This window comes from Rhinolophus sinicus, chromosome 18, assembly GCF_057876585.1.
Source record: "Rhinolophus sinicus isolate RSI-liver-muscle chromosome 18, RSI-T2T, whole genome shotgun sequence".
In the NCBI taxonomy this organism is placed as follows: Eukaryota; Metazoa; Chordata; class Mammalia; order Chiroptera; family Rhinolophidae; genus Rhinolophus; species Rhinolophus sinicus.
Genome location: NC_142518.1, coordinates 52665823 through 52685572, shown reverse-complemented (window position 1 = coordinate 52685572; position 19750 = coordinate 52665823). Strand labels below are relative to the sequence as shown.

The following is a 19750-nucleotide window of genomic DNA, read 5'->3' as shown; positions in this document are numbered from 1 at the left end:
CAGACTCCCTTGAATCAGTTACACACAATGTTGTAATAAATAGGTAGTCTGTGTCCACAGAACTGAGGAAAGCTTAAAACACCACTGTCACATCTTGCAGGAATTAAACTTGCTCCCTTAGGACAATTAGCCTCAAGTTCTAGCTCAGTGTTCTTAACTCTGCCTGCACAATAGAATCTCCTGAGGAGATACTGAGAAGCAAAACAAAACACTGCTGCCAGGCTCTGTTGCAGACCTGGTAAATCAGACTTTGAGCATATAGCCTGGGCATCCAAATTTGTAAATGTTCCACAAGTGATTATAATGGGAAACCAGATTCCAGACCCACTGAGCTCACTATGAGGTTAAAGAGCCACAAACAATATGTAATATCGACAGGCTAAGTGAGACTTGGATGAATTTCCACAAGGGAGAAATCATCTTCATTCTTTACCACAAATCCAGAAACTAACACCTTCTCTAATCCCTCAAATTCTTCCCCCGACCAAAACAAAACAAAACAAAAAACATTTTGGAGAGTCTTGAAGCCATCACTATTGTGAAGTATAAAAATTTAGAGTTCACATAAGCAATGTCCCTATAGTAAGACAAAAACAAGAGCAGAAATCATTTTTCCTAAAGAAAATTGATACTTAGGAAATTATATTGTGTAGTTGCAGAAGATTAACAAAGATTTTACCTAGCTCACATGGTTCATAATTATTGTATACTAAATGAGAATTTGTTACAACTGAATGCACTTAGTAATATCTGTAGACCTCAGTAGGATCAGATAGCAGGAGATGATAAGCAATCAAGGTAAAGCCACACGGAGAAAAGCAGTGTTTACCCACCAACGTTTCCTTAGCAGTTTAAACTTCAGATGTGTTTTGCCACATATTGTTTCATTTGACCTCACAAAATCCAGCCTATTAAGCAGGGCAGTAATTATTTTCATATATTACGTAAAGAAACTCATGGTGGTTAAGTGACATACTCAAGATCTCATAGCTAGTCAGAGCCAGAACTATGGCTAGATTCAAGTTTCCAATACACCACATCACTGACAATGACATTATAGTGTTTCTGCAATAGTGTCTATGGTGTAAAACTTCTGAGATAAAAAAAAAAAAAATTAAGGAAAAGCATGTTAAATACTTATGATCCAAATTCTGAGATTATAGCAAATCATACATTGATTCACTTTTTAATCGCTCAATGATTACCTGCCTAAAGGATATTTTATCTTACATTATTTGAAGGATGCTATGAATGTAACAAGTGCATTGTAGCACACTAGCTGTTAGATACCAACGTACTGAACTAACATATACTCTACAAAAATCCCATCATATTACTCCCATGAGATCCAATGACACAGTAAATGAAGGCCCTTCCACATAACAAACTTCTAACATTTTGTTGCATTTTATTGTTCATATTGCTTCAGCAATAAAAAAAAGTGACCATTTCAAAAAGCCATTTATACTAAGTAGGCATCAGTTCCCCAGCTTCTTTCTCCACTCTCTATTGCCTAATGAAGAATTTCCTGAAAGAATATCTTTAAATTTTTGTTTCGGGTGAGATGCTCACCCATTCTGTCTGAATGATGATCCATCTGAGAGGGAGAGCTGGATACACTGCTGCTGGGGTGGGAGGAGGTCTGGCTCCCAGGGCGACGAGTCTCTTCCAGAGAGGGAGCAGGAGAAGGACTCTCCGGCATCCGTTCCTGACACAAAAGGAGACACAAAAGGAAATGTCATCTGTGCACCAAGTTTCTCATTTTGGTTATACCCATAACATTTGAAATGCTGACCTCTCACTTATCTTGAAAGCATGCATATCCACAATACCTGGTCTTAAACACATATCTTTAGACAAAAGCATATTTTTGGTTCTTGCAAAATTAATGGCATATCGTGAAGGTTAAAAAAGAGAAGAAAGCAAAAGGGCTCAGCACCATGCTGGATACATGGTAGAGGCTCAAGAAAAGTTAGTTTCCATTTACTTTACTAGAAAATGTACAAAGGAATATAAACATAGGTGTGTGGTGGAGGTTATTGTTATTATATGCTCCTACATTGATATAAAGGTCATGCCAAGGCCTGGAGGGTGATGCTACTTTCTAAGTAAGAAAGAGATCTCCCAAAGGTAAACACTTGAGGGCCCTGGAATAAAACTCACTAATAGCAGCACCTGGCACATGTTTAGTCTTTCTCCACAGACAAAAATTATGGAAATATTAATAACAAACCTGCAATCTATCAGATCTTAAGAATTTGTGTTGAAGTCTGCCAACAAAATGGTTTCATAGTCACAGGACACAATGATGGATTTTCCATACTAACACTAAGAACTATCAATATCAATATCTTAGTAGTGTTTAGACATTTTAAATTTTCAATAGTTAATTTGAATAAAAATAAAATATTTCTTTTATATACTTCTACAGTAACTGTTACGGCTTTCAAGACTTTTGTAAATATGAATATTGTTACAGAACTCTGCAGCTATTCACTATGCTTATGCACTACAAATTGATGAATAAATCTGACAACCATTCAGTTAATTTGAACAATAAAAGAACCAAAGTGCGGTGTTTATGCATATATGCAATAAATGTGACTGGGTGATAGATATGCTAGGACAAAGAATGTTTTATCTACTAAATATTTAATTCATCCATAATAAATTTATTAAATTAAATAGTCGTCTAATTATCTGTAACTACATCATCAGTATTCTAATCATCATAACACTAAGAATTAGTTTGTCAAATTTGTGCTTGTACATTTTCACACCAATTTGCATGAGAGGCCCAAAATTTACAAATCCCATGAAGCAAAACTGTTTGTTTAATGAAAAATAGCATGAGAATTAAAAGTTATGATTTCATTAGCAGAAGGTAACATTTTGCAATGTCTGCCACTGTAGCAGGCAGAATAATGGTCCCCCCAAAGATGTCCTGTCCACATCCTAGTAGCTGGAACCTGTGAATGTTACCTTACATGGCAAAATGAAGTTTTCAGATGTGATTGAGAATCTTGACATACAGAAATTACACTGTGACATCTTGGAGGCAGAAAGGGAAGGTCAGAGGGAGATACGATTGTGGAGGAATGATCAGAGAGATGGTAACTTTGCTGGCTGTAAAGTTGAAGGAAGGGAAACATGAGACAAGAAATGTGGGTGGCCTCTAGATATTGGAAAAGGCGAGGAAACAGATTCTTCCCTGGAAGCTCCAGAAAGAAATGTAGCCCTGGCAACACCCTGATTTTAGCTCAGTGATTCCAGTGTAAAACATCTAAGCTACAGAACTGTAAGATAATGTATTTGCATTTCTTAAGCCACTAAATCTGTCATAAATCATTATATTACAGCAGCAGTTAAAAAAAACTAATACAGTCATCAATGTAGTATGTTCATTTAAAAATGTTTTTTATATTATTGTTTAACTAACATTTGATAATTTTAATGAAATGAATAGTAGACTTTGAATTTATTACCATGTTTCCTCGAAAATAAGACCTAGCCGGACAATCAGCTCTAATGCGTCCCTTGGAGCAAACATTAATATAAGACCTGGTCTTAATTTACTATAATATAAGACCGGGTCTTAAATAATATAATATAACATAATATATTATAATATGCAGTATAATGTAATATAATATAATGTAATGTAATGTAATATAATATAATATAATATAATATAATATAATATACCCTGGATCTTATATTAATTTTTGCTCCAAAAGATGCATTAGAGCTGATTGTCCAGCTAGGTTTTATTTTCGGGAAAACAAGGCAGCAGCAGTATTATATACTAATTTAATACTGATATAGTAGTCACCCATTATTCTCAGTTTCACTTTCTCAGGTTGCAGGTACCCACAGTCAATCATGGTCCAAAAATATTAAATGGAAAATTCCAGAAATAAACAATTCATAAGTTTTAGATTGTACACCATTCTGAGTAGCATGATGAAATCTCACACCATCCAACTCTGTTCTGCCTAGGACTTGAATTATCCCTTTGTCCAATGTATCCATGCTGTATGTGCTACCCAGCCATTACTTAGTAGCTGTTCTCGGTTATCATATTGACTGCTGTGGTATTGCAGTGTTTGCGTTCAGAAAACTCTTATTTTACTTAATAATGCCACATTCACATAACATTTATTATAGTATATTGTTATAATTGTTCTTTTTATTATTAGTTACTGTCATTAATCTCTTACCATACCTAATTTATAAATTAAATTTTATCATAGGTATGATGTATAGGAAAAAAAAAACAGTATATATAGGGTCAAGTACTGTCTACAGTTTCAGGCATCCACTGGGCATCTTGAAATGTATGCCCCATGAATGAGGGGGGACTACTGTAATTGTATATGTACATTACACTTCAAAGGATCTATAACTGTTGTTATGCCTCGAAAACAATAGTTTAAGACAGAACATATAATTTCATTTATATTTAACATACAGATAAATATCTAGTTATAACACTATGTATATAAGGCAAAATCAAAAGAAACATATAAGCAAAACAGAAGAATCAAATTCTTTCTTCAAATAATTATATTTGTGTTTTGGAGGGATGGTATGGGGATGAAGAGCAAGATTATATAGCAGTTATACCACATCCATTTACTTTTTGGAAAGACTAGTTCATCAGTTGTGAAATTAAACCTAAACTGACATGCTTAAAAATATATTGTCTAAATAGTATGGGTACACACACACACCAATGTAAGTAATTTCATATATGAAGCTAAAATTATTTTTTGCCTTTCACTGCTGTCTAGTCTCAGTTATTGTATGCCAAAATATGTGCATAAAGTGTAAAGCATTCAGTATTTGTCTTTGAATTCTAACACTGGAAATTTGCTTAAAATATTGAATTCGGTGAACTATGTTTATCTCTTTAATGGACCTTTGAATGAATGGTCAGGGACAAATTACAGCAGTCACTGAACAAAAATAAAACTGGACAAACAAAATCACTATGTATTGGCAAACAGGAATCATACACACACCAATATAAGCTACCATAATAAAAATGGAAAACTTTTGAGTGATTCATAAAGTGGATGGTTTGAAAAAGCAAGAGAATCCAACTGACACTTATACTTGCTCTTGCCCACTATACCTAATAAAAAATAAAAACTCATGCTAAGTTCTTAAAAAAAAATCAGGAGAACATCAACATAAATAGAAAATGCTATGAATAATGAGAAAAATACAATGTTACAAAAAGGGATCACCCATAATATTTAAAATTAGCATATGATAAAAATAATATAAACTCAAATAATTTTCTTAAATTCCTTATTTGACATTTTTAACAGTATGTTAGTAAAACAATAAACTGACTTTGAGAACATGATTTAGAATAGCAATAACATTTTTCATGAAGTGATATTTCTGCTTTAAGGTTATGTAGCCTGCACTTTCCAAATTCATTCAAGGTTCAGTTCATTATTATCTTAAGGCATCGCAAAGGTCAGCCATTTTACACCATGTAAACTATATTAGATGAGTCCAGTGCCTTATACTGATTAATAATTAGGTTGTTTTTTTTTAATTGTGTGGAACTGGGAATGTATAATTTCTCCTAAAATAATAGTTCTATGAACAATTTCTTTTTTGCAAGTAAACAGATCCATTTTTCAGCCCTGTAATCAGTATGCATCTATTTAGCTACTTAACTGCATTGCTCTTCGGTTCATTAGGTGGCTACTGTTGTGTCTCAGCCTAGTTAAAATTTCACAGCAAGTTAATCTGTTTTATTACAAATGAGAACACAAGTGATAATGTCCTTACAATTTGCCAAATACAGGGTTAACAATATTTGCAACAAATCAATAAGGGCATTTAAAAAGGAAAATTGCAGATCTAAAACCCGAGTTATTTTTACTCATTGATGACTTCATTTTATTTGGCATTAATGTCTTTTAAAATCCTGTTACACTTCATATGTTGTATCCACACCCCATCAAAAACAGCTGTAGCTCTTATGAAACACAGAAGTTTTCTCCAGATTCAAAGTAGCAGAGGAGGAAGAATTCCAAAATTGATACATACTGAATCAAATTCCCAGTTCCCCTGTAATTAGTAAAATTATCTTTAATAATAACTCAGATTCTAGCATATACTTATATAGCTCAAGTCTTATGCCAAAAGAGAAAGAGCTGTTATAGAAATTGTTATTAATTAGTACATACTATGCCCTCTTCTATCATACCATTTACTTTTGTGGGGGATATATATCACAAATAGTCAAAGGAGACGTTCATCATATTAAATGATTTGAAAGTACATTTGACACTTAAGAAAGAGCAGGGTTAATGCTTAGAAAATTCAGTATTACACAAGGTTTAACACAGTCAATTTGATTTAAGATTTAGTTTACTGGCACTAATGTATCCACTCTGTACGTTTTCATGGAGATGCATTATTTCATCTCAGTGTATTCTTTTACATCCTGGAAATATGGTAGTAAACAAAAAACTTATGAAGTACTAATCTGTACATATTAAACATGTGTTTATATATATATGTGTACGTGCGTAGTTGCCTTTTAATAGCTACCATCTCAATGATAAATTGTTGCCTGTGATATTTTATTATATTGATTTTTTCAAGCATTCAGGATTATGTAATAAATAATTTGTCTTTTTATATTATTTAAGTGCAATTCAACTCTTACTGTAATTATTCTTCCAAATGTTAATCTATTAATGAGTTCCTAAAGGATTTAATGGCATTTTGCTGCTGAGGAGTGGCTTTTAGAAGTTTATCTGAATGCTAGATATTTTATTCATGCATTTGTCTTCATATTTCATATTTAATTAATGTGCTCCTTCTGTACTGTCACCAGAGTTCTGCAGAAACAGAACAGATTGTAACCTGACAGACTTTAATAATAACATCCAAAACACACACACACACACACAAAACTAAATGTTTGTTCATTGTTGTTGCTAACTTAGTTTATCACTAATTCTGAGGGAGAATTTGATGCCCGAATTTTGTATCTCTGAATGGAAGCATGGCACTTTACAGGTCTTTATGAATCATTTTAACAATTATTCTGTGTTCCACAATCTCCAATTCACAGATATTAAGTTAACATAGATGGATATGGTAGGGTTTTCATGAATTTAGAAAAAACAGGCAGATTGGGGATACAGTTGTAACATGTAACCATAAAAGAGTCCAAAATCATTGGCATACCCTATCTGTGACCTATGTGATATTTGGAAAAAGGCGACTCTCACCTCTTCAATGTGATCAACTTGTTCTAAAAGAGGCTGACAGCTTAAGGGAATCAGGCATAATATCTGCTCATAGCATGTACATGGGAGGATGAATAGTCAGTGGGAAAATGCATGGTTTCCAAATTATGTTGTGGACTTGGACCTCTGCCACCCACCCAAATACACACACACACACACACACACACACACACACACACACCTCAATTCTTACTCAGTGACTCTTCATCTCATTATCTAAAAGATAATAATTGCTTTGTTTTTCCATAGACCATTTAGAATAAGACTCAACTAGTGATTTTTCAGTGAATTTGAAATATCACAAAAAACCTTCTCTACACTGACTAATTTTAATACCAGATGTTCACATGCTAATGCCACTGCCTTGTGACCATTTCCTATCAATTCATTAATTGCCAGCTGCTCAGGCTAACAAAAAATCACAGCTAATCAGATGGTACTGGTAAACAGCCAAATAACAGCTTTCTATTTAAATTTCTTAAATTTGTTATCAGAGAAAACTATGGCACACTGATATTACAAAGTTTTCCACATATGCAGAAAAAACTATATTATAAGATACTTAAATGTCAAATAAGAAGTGGGTTTTCATACTAGTCAGGTATTTTAACTATTGTGTTCTCAGTATCTTGCCACATTCACTGATATAACTAAAGGATGAATAGCTTTGCAAGCCTAATGATCATAATACAATTTTCAATTCGTGTTATAGCTACATCAGTTATTAGCTTCAAATGCTAATAGCTGAGACCACAGTAAAGGGATCTGAGCCAGAAATAAAGGCTACGTACCTGGAGTAACAGTATTCCTAGATGCTGGCAAAAAAAAAAAAAAAAAAAAAAAAAATCCAAACAACAACAGTAACAAAACCCAAAACCAAATACATTTGTTTGCAACTTGCAGTCTTTTCTAGCTTTGGAACAAAAGTCTGTGTAACTAATGATTCTTTATGTTGGAAACAGTCCCCAAAGTTTAATATCTAATGAATCATTAGTTTCCAGACATTCATGCAACAAACATTTATTGAGTGCCTAATGTACCCACAGGAGATGGAGAGAAAGCCTATGTGTGTTTTCATATGGCCTAGGATGCTCATAGTTCAAATTAAAGGTGAAATAATCCACAGGTAAACATTCAAAGTTAATTTAAAATAAAAAAATTCAAATCAGATCAATTTTGATATTAGAACGGGCACCCCTCTCCAGTCCCCACCAGATCCCTAATCCTTCTTTACTGGCATTGATATCAAAGCAAGCATTACATGTAAATGAATGTTCTTTAGAGGGAGGGCCCAATGCCTGTATATGCGTCTAATGGTGGGGGAAATCTTGATCCTGGGACTGATAAGAGGCAGCACAGAGGAATGTATATAGGGGAGCTCCTTCTTCCTCAGGCTAGTTCTTGGCAGTGATATTGATTTCTACTTATTACTATTTCTATATGGATTCTTGACTATAAAACATAGTAAAATAATATTAGCTAATATACCCTGAGTATTTACTAGATGCTAAACAGTAATCTGTGTGAATAAGCTTTAACTCATTTATTCTCACATTAATACTATGAGGTAGGTACAATTATTATCCCCATTTCATTGGGAAATGAGGCAAACTGAGATACAAGTAGGTTAGTTAATTTGCCTAAAGTCACATAACAAAGAATGGTGAAAACAGAATTCAAATTCACAGTCTGACCTCAGAGCCCACGTTCTTACCCATTATGCCACAGTGTGTCCACTGAAATCTGCTTCTTAATGTATCTTACTGAGCTAACAGACAATGCTGGCTCTAGCCAGAAACAGTATGTAATACTATAAATTCTTTTGGGGATGAGGATTATATCTATTTCATTTTTGTGTTTTTGATATGTTAATGTAACACAGTCCTTTGCACACATTCAACTTTTGCTAAATCAGTGAATTCTGTGTTCTTGCTCTGTTTTCTAACAGAAAATTATGACAATAATAAAGTATGCCAATATTCAGCAATACCTATCCTTTCTGGCCAACTGCAAGGCTATTTTCAATATACTTGCTGACTTGAAAATCTGTATTATCCTTTTTCTCCCAAAGATTACTAGTGATGCTGGATATTTCATCCACCCTACTTAATGCTCTAGAACACTACTTCCTATTAAAATTTTCTGCAATAATGCTAATGTTCTATACTTGTGCTAATATAGTAGCCACCAGTAAAATGTGACTACTGAGCCCTTGAAATATGGCTAGTTGCAACTGAGGGACTTAAGTGCTCATTTCATTAAATAAAATTGAAATAGCTTTATGTGTTCAGTGGCTACCACATTGAACAGTTTTGCTATAGTAGGTATGTTCTATGTATCTAAGATTCATTATTAATTGTTTACATCCATGGAGGTAGGGAAATTTATTCAACTAGAAATATATACATATATTCTCTTTAGAATTTAATTTCGTTTATATATATATATAATTTTAAAGAAATTAAATTCTAAAGAGAATATATATATATATACACACATTTATATAGAGAATATATGTGTGTGTGTGTGTATATATATATATATATATATATATATATATATATATACATACACACATACATATATAATTTAAAGAAATTCTGAAGAGAAGCCTAAGCTCCTAAATGTCACATCACTTCTCAGAGCCCTGAAAATCTTTGGTGTTCTGCCCCACCTATGAAAAGAAAATCAAAAAAACAACAGCAGTCGTGAATAGCCAGCCAGGTCTATTCGCCCTTGTGTTAGCTTTCATTATTTGAGGGCATTTTCAGGAATCAACACATCTAATCACCAAAGTTTTTTCACACTGAGGTAGAAATATTTACACACTGGTAGAAGAAAAAGGTCCAAATGCAATTATGTTCCTTCCATTTGACATTGTTTTATATTAAGGTGGTACAATTTCAATTAGAAAACAAACTGCTTATTCATTCATTTTTATAGAGATTTCTTAAACTTTTACTTAACATGTTAGTTTTTCTGAAGAAATAGAAATCAGTAGCTAAACTGGTTGGTTTGAAAAGTTTTCATTTGTTTTGTTTAATGGACATGAGGGGGATTGGCATGGAGAGTTTGATTTGATCAACATTTCATCACATTTCATGCAATGCTTTAAAAGGAGACTGTAGGCTTGAAGCCTGCTCAAACGAGAACCAACTGTCAAATATTCAGTATTTTGTGACCCATGTATTAAACTGTGGATAACTTGAAATCAGGAATGGTGAAAATATATACACCAAATGTTATTAATCAGAGGGTTTTCTTTTTTCTTTTGTTGTGTTTTGTTTTGGGAGAGCTGGTTTTTAGGCACACTGCCACTGGATGCTGGCTCAAATATAAAATCTCAAACACTGAACATTTAAGTATTTTATGGGAATCTGAGATTTTTATTTCATTCTAGCATTCAACATTATCTGACTAGGCAAATACTAAGTTTATGAACAACTATAATAAGTGCTGTGTTAATTTGAGTCTATGAACATTCAAACAAACACAAGTAGATTGTTATTATAAAAGTACATAATATGTGAATACACACTCAATCAAAGTTGGCTGCATCCCACATCATTAATTTTTTTAAAAAACTGATAAACAAGTTGTGGTATATATACACAATGGAATACTATTTGGCGGTAAAAAAGATGATATAGGAACATTTGTGACAACATGGATGGATCTTGAGAGTATAATTGTAAGCGAAATAAGTCAGACATAAAAAGTAGAGAACCATATGATTTCACTGATATGTGGTATATAAACTAAAAACAACAAAAGAACATGATAAACAAATGAGAAACAAAAACTCATAGACACATACAATAGTTTAGTGGTTACCAGAGGGTAAGGGGGGTGGGGGGTGGGAGATGAGGGTAAGGGGGATCAAATATATGGTGATGGAAGGAGAACTGACTCTGGGTGATGAACACACAATGGGATTTATAGATGATGTAATACAGAATTGTACACCTGAAATCTATGTAATTTCACTAACAATTGTCACCCTAATAAATTTAAAAAAAACTGAAAAATTAGAGGCAAACATAGCACACTAACAAATCATCTACTAGTAAAATTTTAAGCACAGCGAATGTAGCAAAATATAAATCATTATATGTTGTTGCCATTCTTGTTATGACTCAGGAATCCTGATCTCACAGGGTATAAAACGAAATCTGCAAAAGCATGTTTTCAAAATAGTACATATAACTTCAGTTTGTCTATTTAAAATTTTAATCAAGAATTTTATAATGACTATGCTGTACTTTTATAGTGACTATGCTGTACCCTGCGACTACTTTGTAACTACCAATTTGTATTTCTTAGTCCCTTCACTGTTTTTCACCTTCTCCCTAACCTCCCACCCTTCTGGCAACCATCAGTTTGCTCTCTGTATCTATGAGTCAGGGGGTGCTAGATGAATTGTGGGGATATGTTATATTAATGTGTCACCACTATGCTGTGCATCTGAAACTAATATAAAATAATATGCAATATCAACTGTAATTGAAAAAATAATTTAAAAATCATTTTATCCAACTATATGAGTTGCGAAGCTATGTTTATGTATAAGTGGCTAAAAATTAAAAAATAAAGTAAAAGGGAAATTTAAAGTGGTTAATTCTGTTTGTCTTTCCCCATTAGACTGCAAGACTAAAAATAAACAAAAAATAAAAATCACCAAAAAAAAAAAACAACACAAAAAACTGATGCATAATAGGGACTCAACCAAAGAGGGGAAAATACACACACATATATATATATATATATATATATATGTATATATATGTATATATATACATATATGTATATATATATATACATATATGTGTATATATACATATATATGTGTATATATATACATATATATATATTTATAAATAAATAAATAAATAAATAAATAAATATATATATATATATATATATATATATATATATATGATTCTGTCATGGAAATGGCGGTGTGAGGGGTGCCTCTTGAAATCTCCTTTGAAATTAACAACAAATTGAACAGCTATAATTTCACAAATGACTCCTTGCATGGCACATAGGCAAGCCTGAGAAACACACAACTGGAATAATCCAAGGTGGGAAAATTGGGCGAGTGAGGGAGGAGGGAAGCGGAAAATTAAGATAACAGGCCTCAGGACACAGACCAGAGCTCAGAGCTCCCTGCATTCTGGAGCTATAGGAGTCATGGGAGAGGGAAGAATTCAGACTGCCTGTGCTCCTCTTATGGCTCACAGTCCTGCCAGAGGTATCAGCATATAACACATCTGAACTGAATGCTCATTGCAGAGACCTCGGAGAAGACTGAAGGAAAGAGGGTAAGAATGGTGGTTTAAGCCCTCATTGCCAGGCAGAGAATGAAAGACACAGACATGGAGCCTGGCTGAAACCTGGTCACCCTCCCAGAACTCATCCCACCCTCACCCCCACAGTGCTATAAGTAGAAGGTAGCAGGGTCAGATCAAAAGAACAGAATATTTATGGCTCTGAGAGTTGCAGCCTCACAGCCACAGACACACTCTGCAACTAATTCTGGTGAAAAGGAAGAACTTTGGGGGCAATATAACTGCACTGGTAGTCTCTGTCATTGCTCAGAGCAACCTCTCACAACCTACCCCGTCCCTCACTCCACCTAACTGGGAAGATCCTTGCAGGGGAAAAGAGAGTCATGGAAACATACAGGCTCTCAATGTGGTTGCAGGAAGCCTTTTGGGATTTCAGAAGCTCTCCACATCGCCCCATGCCCATGGTGGCGGTGCCCTGTGACCCAGGTGACCAACTCACAGAGGAGAAGCCCACATTCTAGTGAACCTACGCATTGTGTGAGAAGCCAGAAGAGTGCAGACAAAATATAATGCTACAGCATGAGAGAGAATAAAAGGCTGAATTCAGAAAGAAAATAAAACATTCTACCGACACCTACTGGAAAGCAAAAGAAAGACCTCTTCCTATCAACCTATTGCAGAACCCACTCATGTAGATGCCTTCGAAGAGAAACAAGAATTCATTAATTGCCATGAAGAACCAAGGTAACAAGGTAGCTCAGAAAAAAATGAAAAGTCTCCAGAAAATAAACTTAAAGACATGGAAATCTGGAAAGTAAATTACAGAGAATTCAAGATTAAAGTTCTGAAAAAAAAACTCAACCAGATGCAAGAAAACACAGACAGGCAGTGTAATGAACTCAGAAACACAAACAAAGAATAAAATAAACATTTTACCAAAGTGAATGAAATGTTTAAAGAGAACCAAATACACTTTCTGGAGATTAAGAACACAATAAAAGAAACGAAGAATGAAATAGCCAGCATAGGTAATAGAACTGAACAGATGGAAGAAATAAACAGTGACATTGAAGACAGAAATCTGGAAATGACACAGATGGAAAAAGAGAGAGACTTAAGACTTAAAAGAAGTGGAAGAGCTTTACAAGAACTTTCTGACTCCATCAGAAAGAGCAATATAAGAATAATGGGCATAACAGAAGGAGAAGAAACAGAGAAGGGAACAGAGAGCATATCTGAACAAACAGTCGATGAGAAATTCCCAAACTCATGGAAAGAACTGGATCCTCAAATCCAAGAAGCAAATAGAACATCTAAGTACCTCAACCCCAAGAGGCCTTCTCCAAGACACTTGTATTAAAGCTGTCTAAAATCAAGGACAAAGAAAGAATACTCAAGGGAGCCAGGGAAAAGATGACAGTAACCTACAATGGAAATCCCATTAGAATATCATCAGATTTTTCAGCAGAAACTCTATGAGCCAGGAGGGAATGAAATCAAATATTCAAACTATTGAAAGAGAGAAATTATGAGCCAAAAATAATATATCCAGTAAAGATATCCTTTAGACATGAAGGAGGAATAAAGACCTTCCCAGGATACAAAAGCTGAGGAAATTTTCTAATACACGACCTGCACTACAAGAAATACTGACGGAGGCTATTCGACCAGAAAGAAAATAAAAAAAAGAATACAAAACCAAGAGTAGTATTACAAACAGACTGACAAAGCAGGAAATGGCCACTCCTACACCAAATAGTACACTACACACTTAAACACAACAAACAGGGTAAAGAAGGAAAAAACAAAACATTTTTAAAAGGAGTAAAAAAACAATTGCTACTGCAATGCAGAAATTAACTCATAGCACAAATAGTGATAATTTATGACAACAAAAACTTAAAAGGAGAGAGAATAAAGGCCTGAAACGGCAATGTGTAATGTAGAAAGGAAGCATGATGAAGAAAACAGAATATTCTAAATATGAAATTTTTTTTACATAATCTTAATGGTAACTATCCAAAAAAATCCAGAACTTAAATATATAACATAAAAAAGAAGAAAAACAGAGGGAAAAATCATAGAATACCACCACACTGAAATAATAGACAGCAATGAAAAGGCAAAGAAACAATGGAGACACAGTCTTACCAGAAAACCAAAGACAGAAAGATAGGAAATCTTCATATACCAATAATCACCCTAAATGTAAATGGACTGAACTTACCAATCAAAAGGCACAGACTGGAAGACTGGATAAAAAAGTAATCCCCATCATATGCTGCCTCCACGAGACACATCTCAGCTACAAGGACAAATACAGACTCAAAAGTGAAAGGGTGGAAATAGACACTCCAAGCAAATGGTATTCAGAGAAAAGCAGGTGTAGCTATTGTGATACAAGATTAAACAGACTTTAGGAAAAATATGTAATAAGAAACAAAGATGGATATTTCATAATGATAAATGATAATGATAATGGGGACTATACAACAAGAAGACATAACACTTATGCCCAAATCTGGGAGCACCAAATATACAACGGAACTATTAACAGAAGTAAAGGGAGAAATTGACCAAAACACAATTATAGTAGGGGACTTAAATACATCACTGACAGCTATGAATAGATCATTCAAACAGAAAATAAATAACGAAATAGCAGCCCTAAATGACACCTTAGATGAAATGGACAAAACTGACATTTATAGAGCACTTCAACCTAGAACATCAGACTATACATCCTTTTCTAGTGTACATGGAACATTCTCAAGGATAGAACATATTTTGGGACATAAAAAGAGCCTCAGCAAATTTAAGATTGAACTCATACCAAGCACATTCTCTGATCATAAGACTTTAAAATTGGAAATCAACTGTATAAAGAAAGCAGGAGAAACCACAAATGTGTGGAGATTAAACAACATACTTTTAAAGAAGTACTGGATCAAGGAAGAAATAAGAGGGGAGATCAAAAGACACTTGAGATGATACCTTATGAAAATGGAGGCGTGAGGTGAGCCTGGAAATCTCCCATGGAATGTACAACAAATTAAACAACAATAACTCCACCAGGAATGCCTGCACAGCACACAGGCAGGAAGACGAGACGCACTACTGGATTCACCTAAAGGTAGGAGAATCCCGCGAGCAGGGGAGGAGGGAAGGGAGAAGTGTGGAGACAAAGCCCCGCGGCACAGGACACAGATCAGACCTCTGAGCACACTGCATCCCAGAGCTACCGCAGCTTAGGGAGACGGAAGAACTCGGACTGCTAGGACTCCATTTATGGCCCACAGGGCTGAGGGGACAGCATATAACACGGCTGAACCCAACACTCATGGCAAAGACCTCAGAGCAAAGATTGAGGGAAGAAGGCTGAAAACGGTGGTTTAAGCCCTCACTGCCACAGAGAATGGAAGCCTTCGGCACTGAGACTAGTGGCCCCCTCACTTCCCTCTGAGGGCTACCCTGCCCCACCTGCCCAGTGCTGGAAGCGGAAGATGGCAGTGTCAGATCAAAAGAACAGAATATTTGCTGTTCTGAGAATGGTGGTCTGCAGACATGGACTCGTAGAGCAACTAGTTCCAGCAAAGGGGAGGGAACTGTGGAAGCAGGATCGGGTGTGGTGGTGGTCTCTGCCATTGCTCTGGGCCACCTCTCACAACTCACCCCGCCCCTGACCCCACCTATCTGGGCGGATCCCTGCAGGAGTAAACAGAACTGCTGAAACACACGGGCTCTGAATCTGGTGCAGGACGAGCTTTGGAACATCAAAAGCTCTCCACATACCCACACGGACACTGTGCCCTGTGACCCAGGCGAACTATTAACAGAGGAGAAGCCCGTCTCCCAGGGAATCCCCCCATTGTGTGAGAAGCTGGAATAGTGCAGAGAAAACAGCACTACGGTGTGAGAGAGCAAAAAAAGGCTGCAGTGGGAGAGAAAATAAAACATGCTACCAACAAGTACTGGAAAACAAAAGAATGACCTCTTCCTATCAGCCTGTTGCAGAAGCCACTCCTGTAGATGTCTAGGAAGAGAAATAGTAAACCAGTAATTTCCATGAATAACCAAGGCAACAAGATAGCTCAGAAAGAAAGTGAAAAATCTCCAGAAAAGGCACTTAAAGATACGGAAATATGTGACTTAAATGACAGAGAATTCAAGACTGCAGTTCTGAAAAAACTCAACGATATGCAAGAAAACACAGATAGGCAGTTAAATGAAGTCAGAAACACAATCAAAGAACACCATGAGCGTTTTATGAAAGAGATTGAAATTTTAAAAAAGAACCAAATAGAATTTCTGGAGATTAAGAACTCAATAGAAGAAATTAAGAATGAAATAACCATCCGGTAGTACAGTTGACCAGATAGAGGAAAGAATCAGTGACATCGAGGATAGAAACCTGGAAATGACAGGGATGGAAGAAAAAAAAGACACGAGACTTAAAAGAAATGAAAGAACTCTACAAGAAATTTCTGACTCCATCAGAAAGAGCAATATAAGAATAATGGACACACCAGGAGGAGAAGAAAGACAGAAGGGAACAGAGAATATATTCAAACAAATCGTTGATGAGAACTTCCCAAACGTGTGGACAGAACTGGATCCTCAAATCCAAGAAGCAAATAGAACACCTAATTACCTCAATCCCAACAGGCCTTCTCCAAAGCACATTTTATTGAAGCTGTCTAAAATCAACGAAAAAGAAAGAATTCTCAAGCAAGCCAAGGAAAAGAAGACAGTAACCAACAGAGGAAAGTCTATTAGATTATCATCAGATTTTTCAGCAGAAAATCTACGAGCCAGGAGGGAGTGGAACCAAATATTCAAATGATTGAAAGAGAGAAATTGTGAGCCAAGAATAATATATCCAGCAAAGATATGCTTCAGATATGAAGGAGGAATAAAGACTTTTCCAGACATACATAAGCTGAGGGAATTTTCTAATACACGACCTGCACTACAAGAAATACTAAAGGAGGCTATTCGACCACCATCAACAGGGACAATTTGTGGCAACCACAACTCAAAAAGGGGGAGAGTAAAGGCCTGAACTGGAATATGAGAATGGAGAAAGTAAGCATGCTGAAGAAAATGGAATACTCTAAATATCAACATTTCTTTTACATAAATTTAAGGGAAACCACTCAAAAATATTCAGAACTGAAATACATACTGTAATAAAAGAAGAAATAGAGTGAAACAACATAGAATACCACCAAACAGAAATAATAGACAACAACAAAAAGGCAAAGGAACAATGGAGACACAGCCTTACCAGAAAACTAAAGATACAATGACAGGAAATCCTCACATCTCAATAATCACCCTAAATGTAAATGTACTGAACTCACCAATAAAAAGGCACAGAGTAGCATTTTGGATCAAAAACTAAACCCAACCATATGCTGTCTCCAAGAGAAACATGTCAGCTACAAGGACAAGCATAGACTCAAAGTGAAAGGATGGAAATTGACACTCCAAGCAAAGGTACCCAGATAAAACCAGGTGTTGCCATACTGATATCAGATGAAACAGACTTCAGCGTGTAAAAAGGTAACAAGAGACAAAGATGGACATTTCATAATGGTAAAGCGCACTATACAACAAGAAGACATAACAGTCATCAATAGTTATGGCCCCAATCAGGGAGCACCGAAATATACCAAGTAACTACTAACAGAACTAAAGGGAGAAATTGACCAAACACAATTATACTAGGGGACTTAAGTACATCATTGACTGCAATGGATAGATCATCCAAACAGAAAATAAATAACGAAATAGCAGCCCTAAATGACACATTAGATGAAATGGATATAATTGACATATATAGAGCACTTCACTCTAAAACATCAGACTATACGTTTTTTCTATTGTACATGGAACATTCTCAACTATAGACCATATATTGCAACATAAAATCAACCTAAGCAAATTTAATAAGATTGAAATCATACCAAGCATATTCTCTGATCACAAGGCTTTGAAATTGGATATCAACTGCAGAAAGAAAGCAGGAAAAAACACAAATGCATGGAGATCAAACAACATGTTTTTAAAGAACAACCGGGTCAAAGAAGAAATTAGAGGAGAGATCAAAAGACACATAGAAACAAATGACAATGAAAATACATCCTACCAAAATTTTTGGGATGCATCGAAGGCAGTTTTAAGAGGGGGATTTATATAATTGCAGGCCTATCCCAAGAAACAAGAAAAATCTAAATAAATAATCTCATGTCATACCTCAAATAACTAGAAAAAACAAGAACAAATGAAACCCAAGGTAAGCAGAAGAAAGGAAATAACAAAAATCAGAGCAGAAGTAAATGAAATAGAGAACAAAAAAAAAAAAAAAGGAAAAATTAATGTGACAAAGAGCTGGTTCTCTGAAAAGATTAACAAAGTTGACAATCCCTTGGCTACCGTCACTAAGATAAAAACAGAAAAGACACTAATTAACAAAGTCAGAAATGAAAAAGGGGAAGTTGTCACGGACAACACAGAAATACAAAGGTTCATCCAAGAATACTATGAAGGACTATATGCCACCAAATTCAATAACCTAGAAGAAATGGACAAGTTCTTAGAAATAAATAGCCTTCCAAGGCTGAACCATGAAGAACTGGAAAATCTAAACAGACCGATCACCAGTAAAGAAATGAATCAGTCATCCAAAACCTTCCCAAAAGCAAAAGTCCGGGACCAGATGGCTTCACTAGTGAATTCTACCAAACCTTCAAAGAGGATGTAATACCAATCCTGCTCAAATTCTCCCAAAAATATTGAAGAAGAGACAGTACTTCCCAAATCATTTTATGAAGCCAACATTACCCTGAAACCAAAACCTGGTAAAGACAACACAAAAAAAGAAAACTACAGACCAATATCCCTGATGAATACAAATGCAAAAATCCTAAACAAAATTCTAGCAAATCAAATACAAGATGCATTAAGAAGATTATTCATCAAGACCAAGTAGGGTTCTCCACCAGAGCACAAGGATGGTTCAAAATCCATAAATACATCAATGTGACACATCACATAAACAAAATAAAGGACAAAAATCATATGATTATATCAATTGATGCAGAAAAAGTATTTGATGAGATACAACATACATTTATGATTAAAACACTTAATAAAATAGGTATAGAAGGA

At 35.1% G+C, this 19750-nt stretch overlaps 1 protein-coding gene across 3 annotated transcripts in view; it reads right to left on the bottom strand.

Moving 5' to 3' along the window:
- The window catches only part of DACH2 (dachshund family transcription factor 2), a 678262-nt gene that overhangs the window by 121285 nt on the left and 537227 nt on the right, over positions 1–19750 (bottom strand). For all 3 annotated transcript variants that reach the window (XM_074323712.2, XM_074323713.2, XM_074323711.1), the window contains exon 7: positions 1573–1708. In XM_074323712.2, the coding sequence (XP_074179813.1) occupies positions 1573–1708 (136 nt within the window). The remainder of the gene's footprint in view (positions 1–1572; positions 1709–19750) is intronic.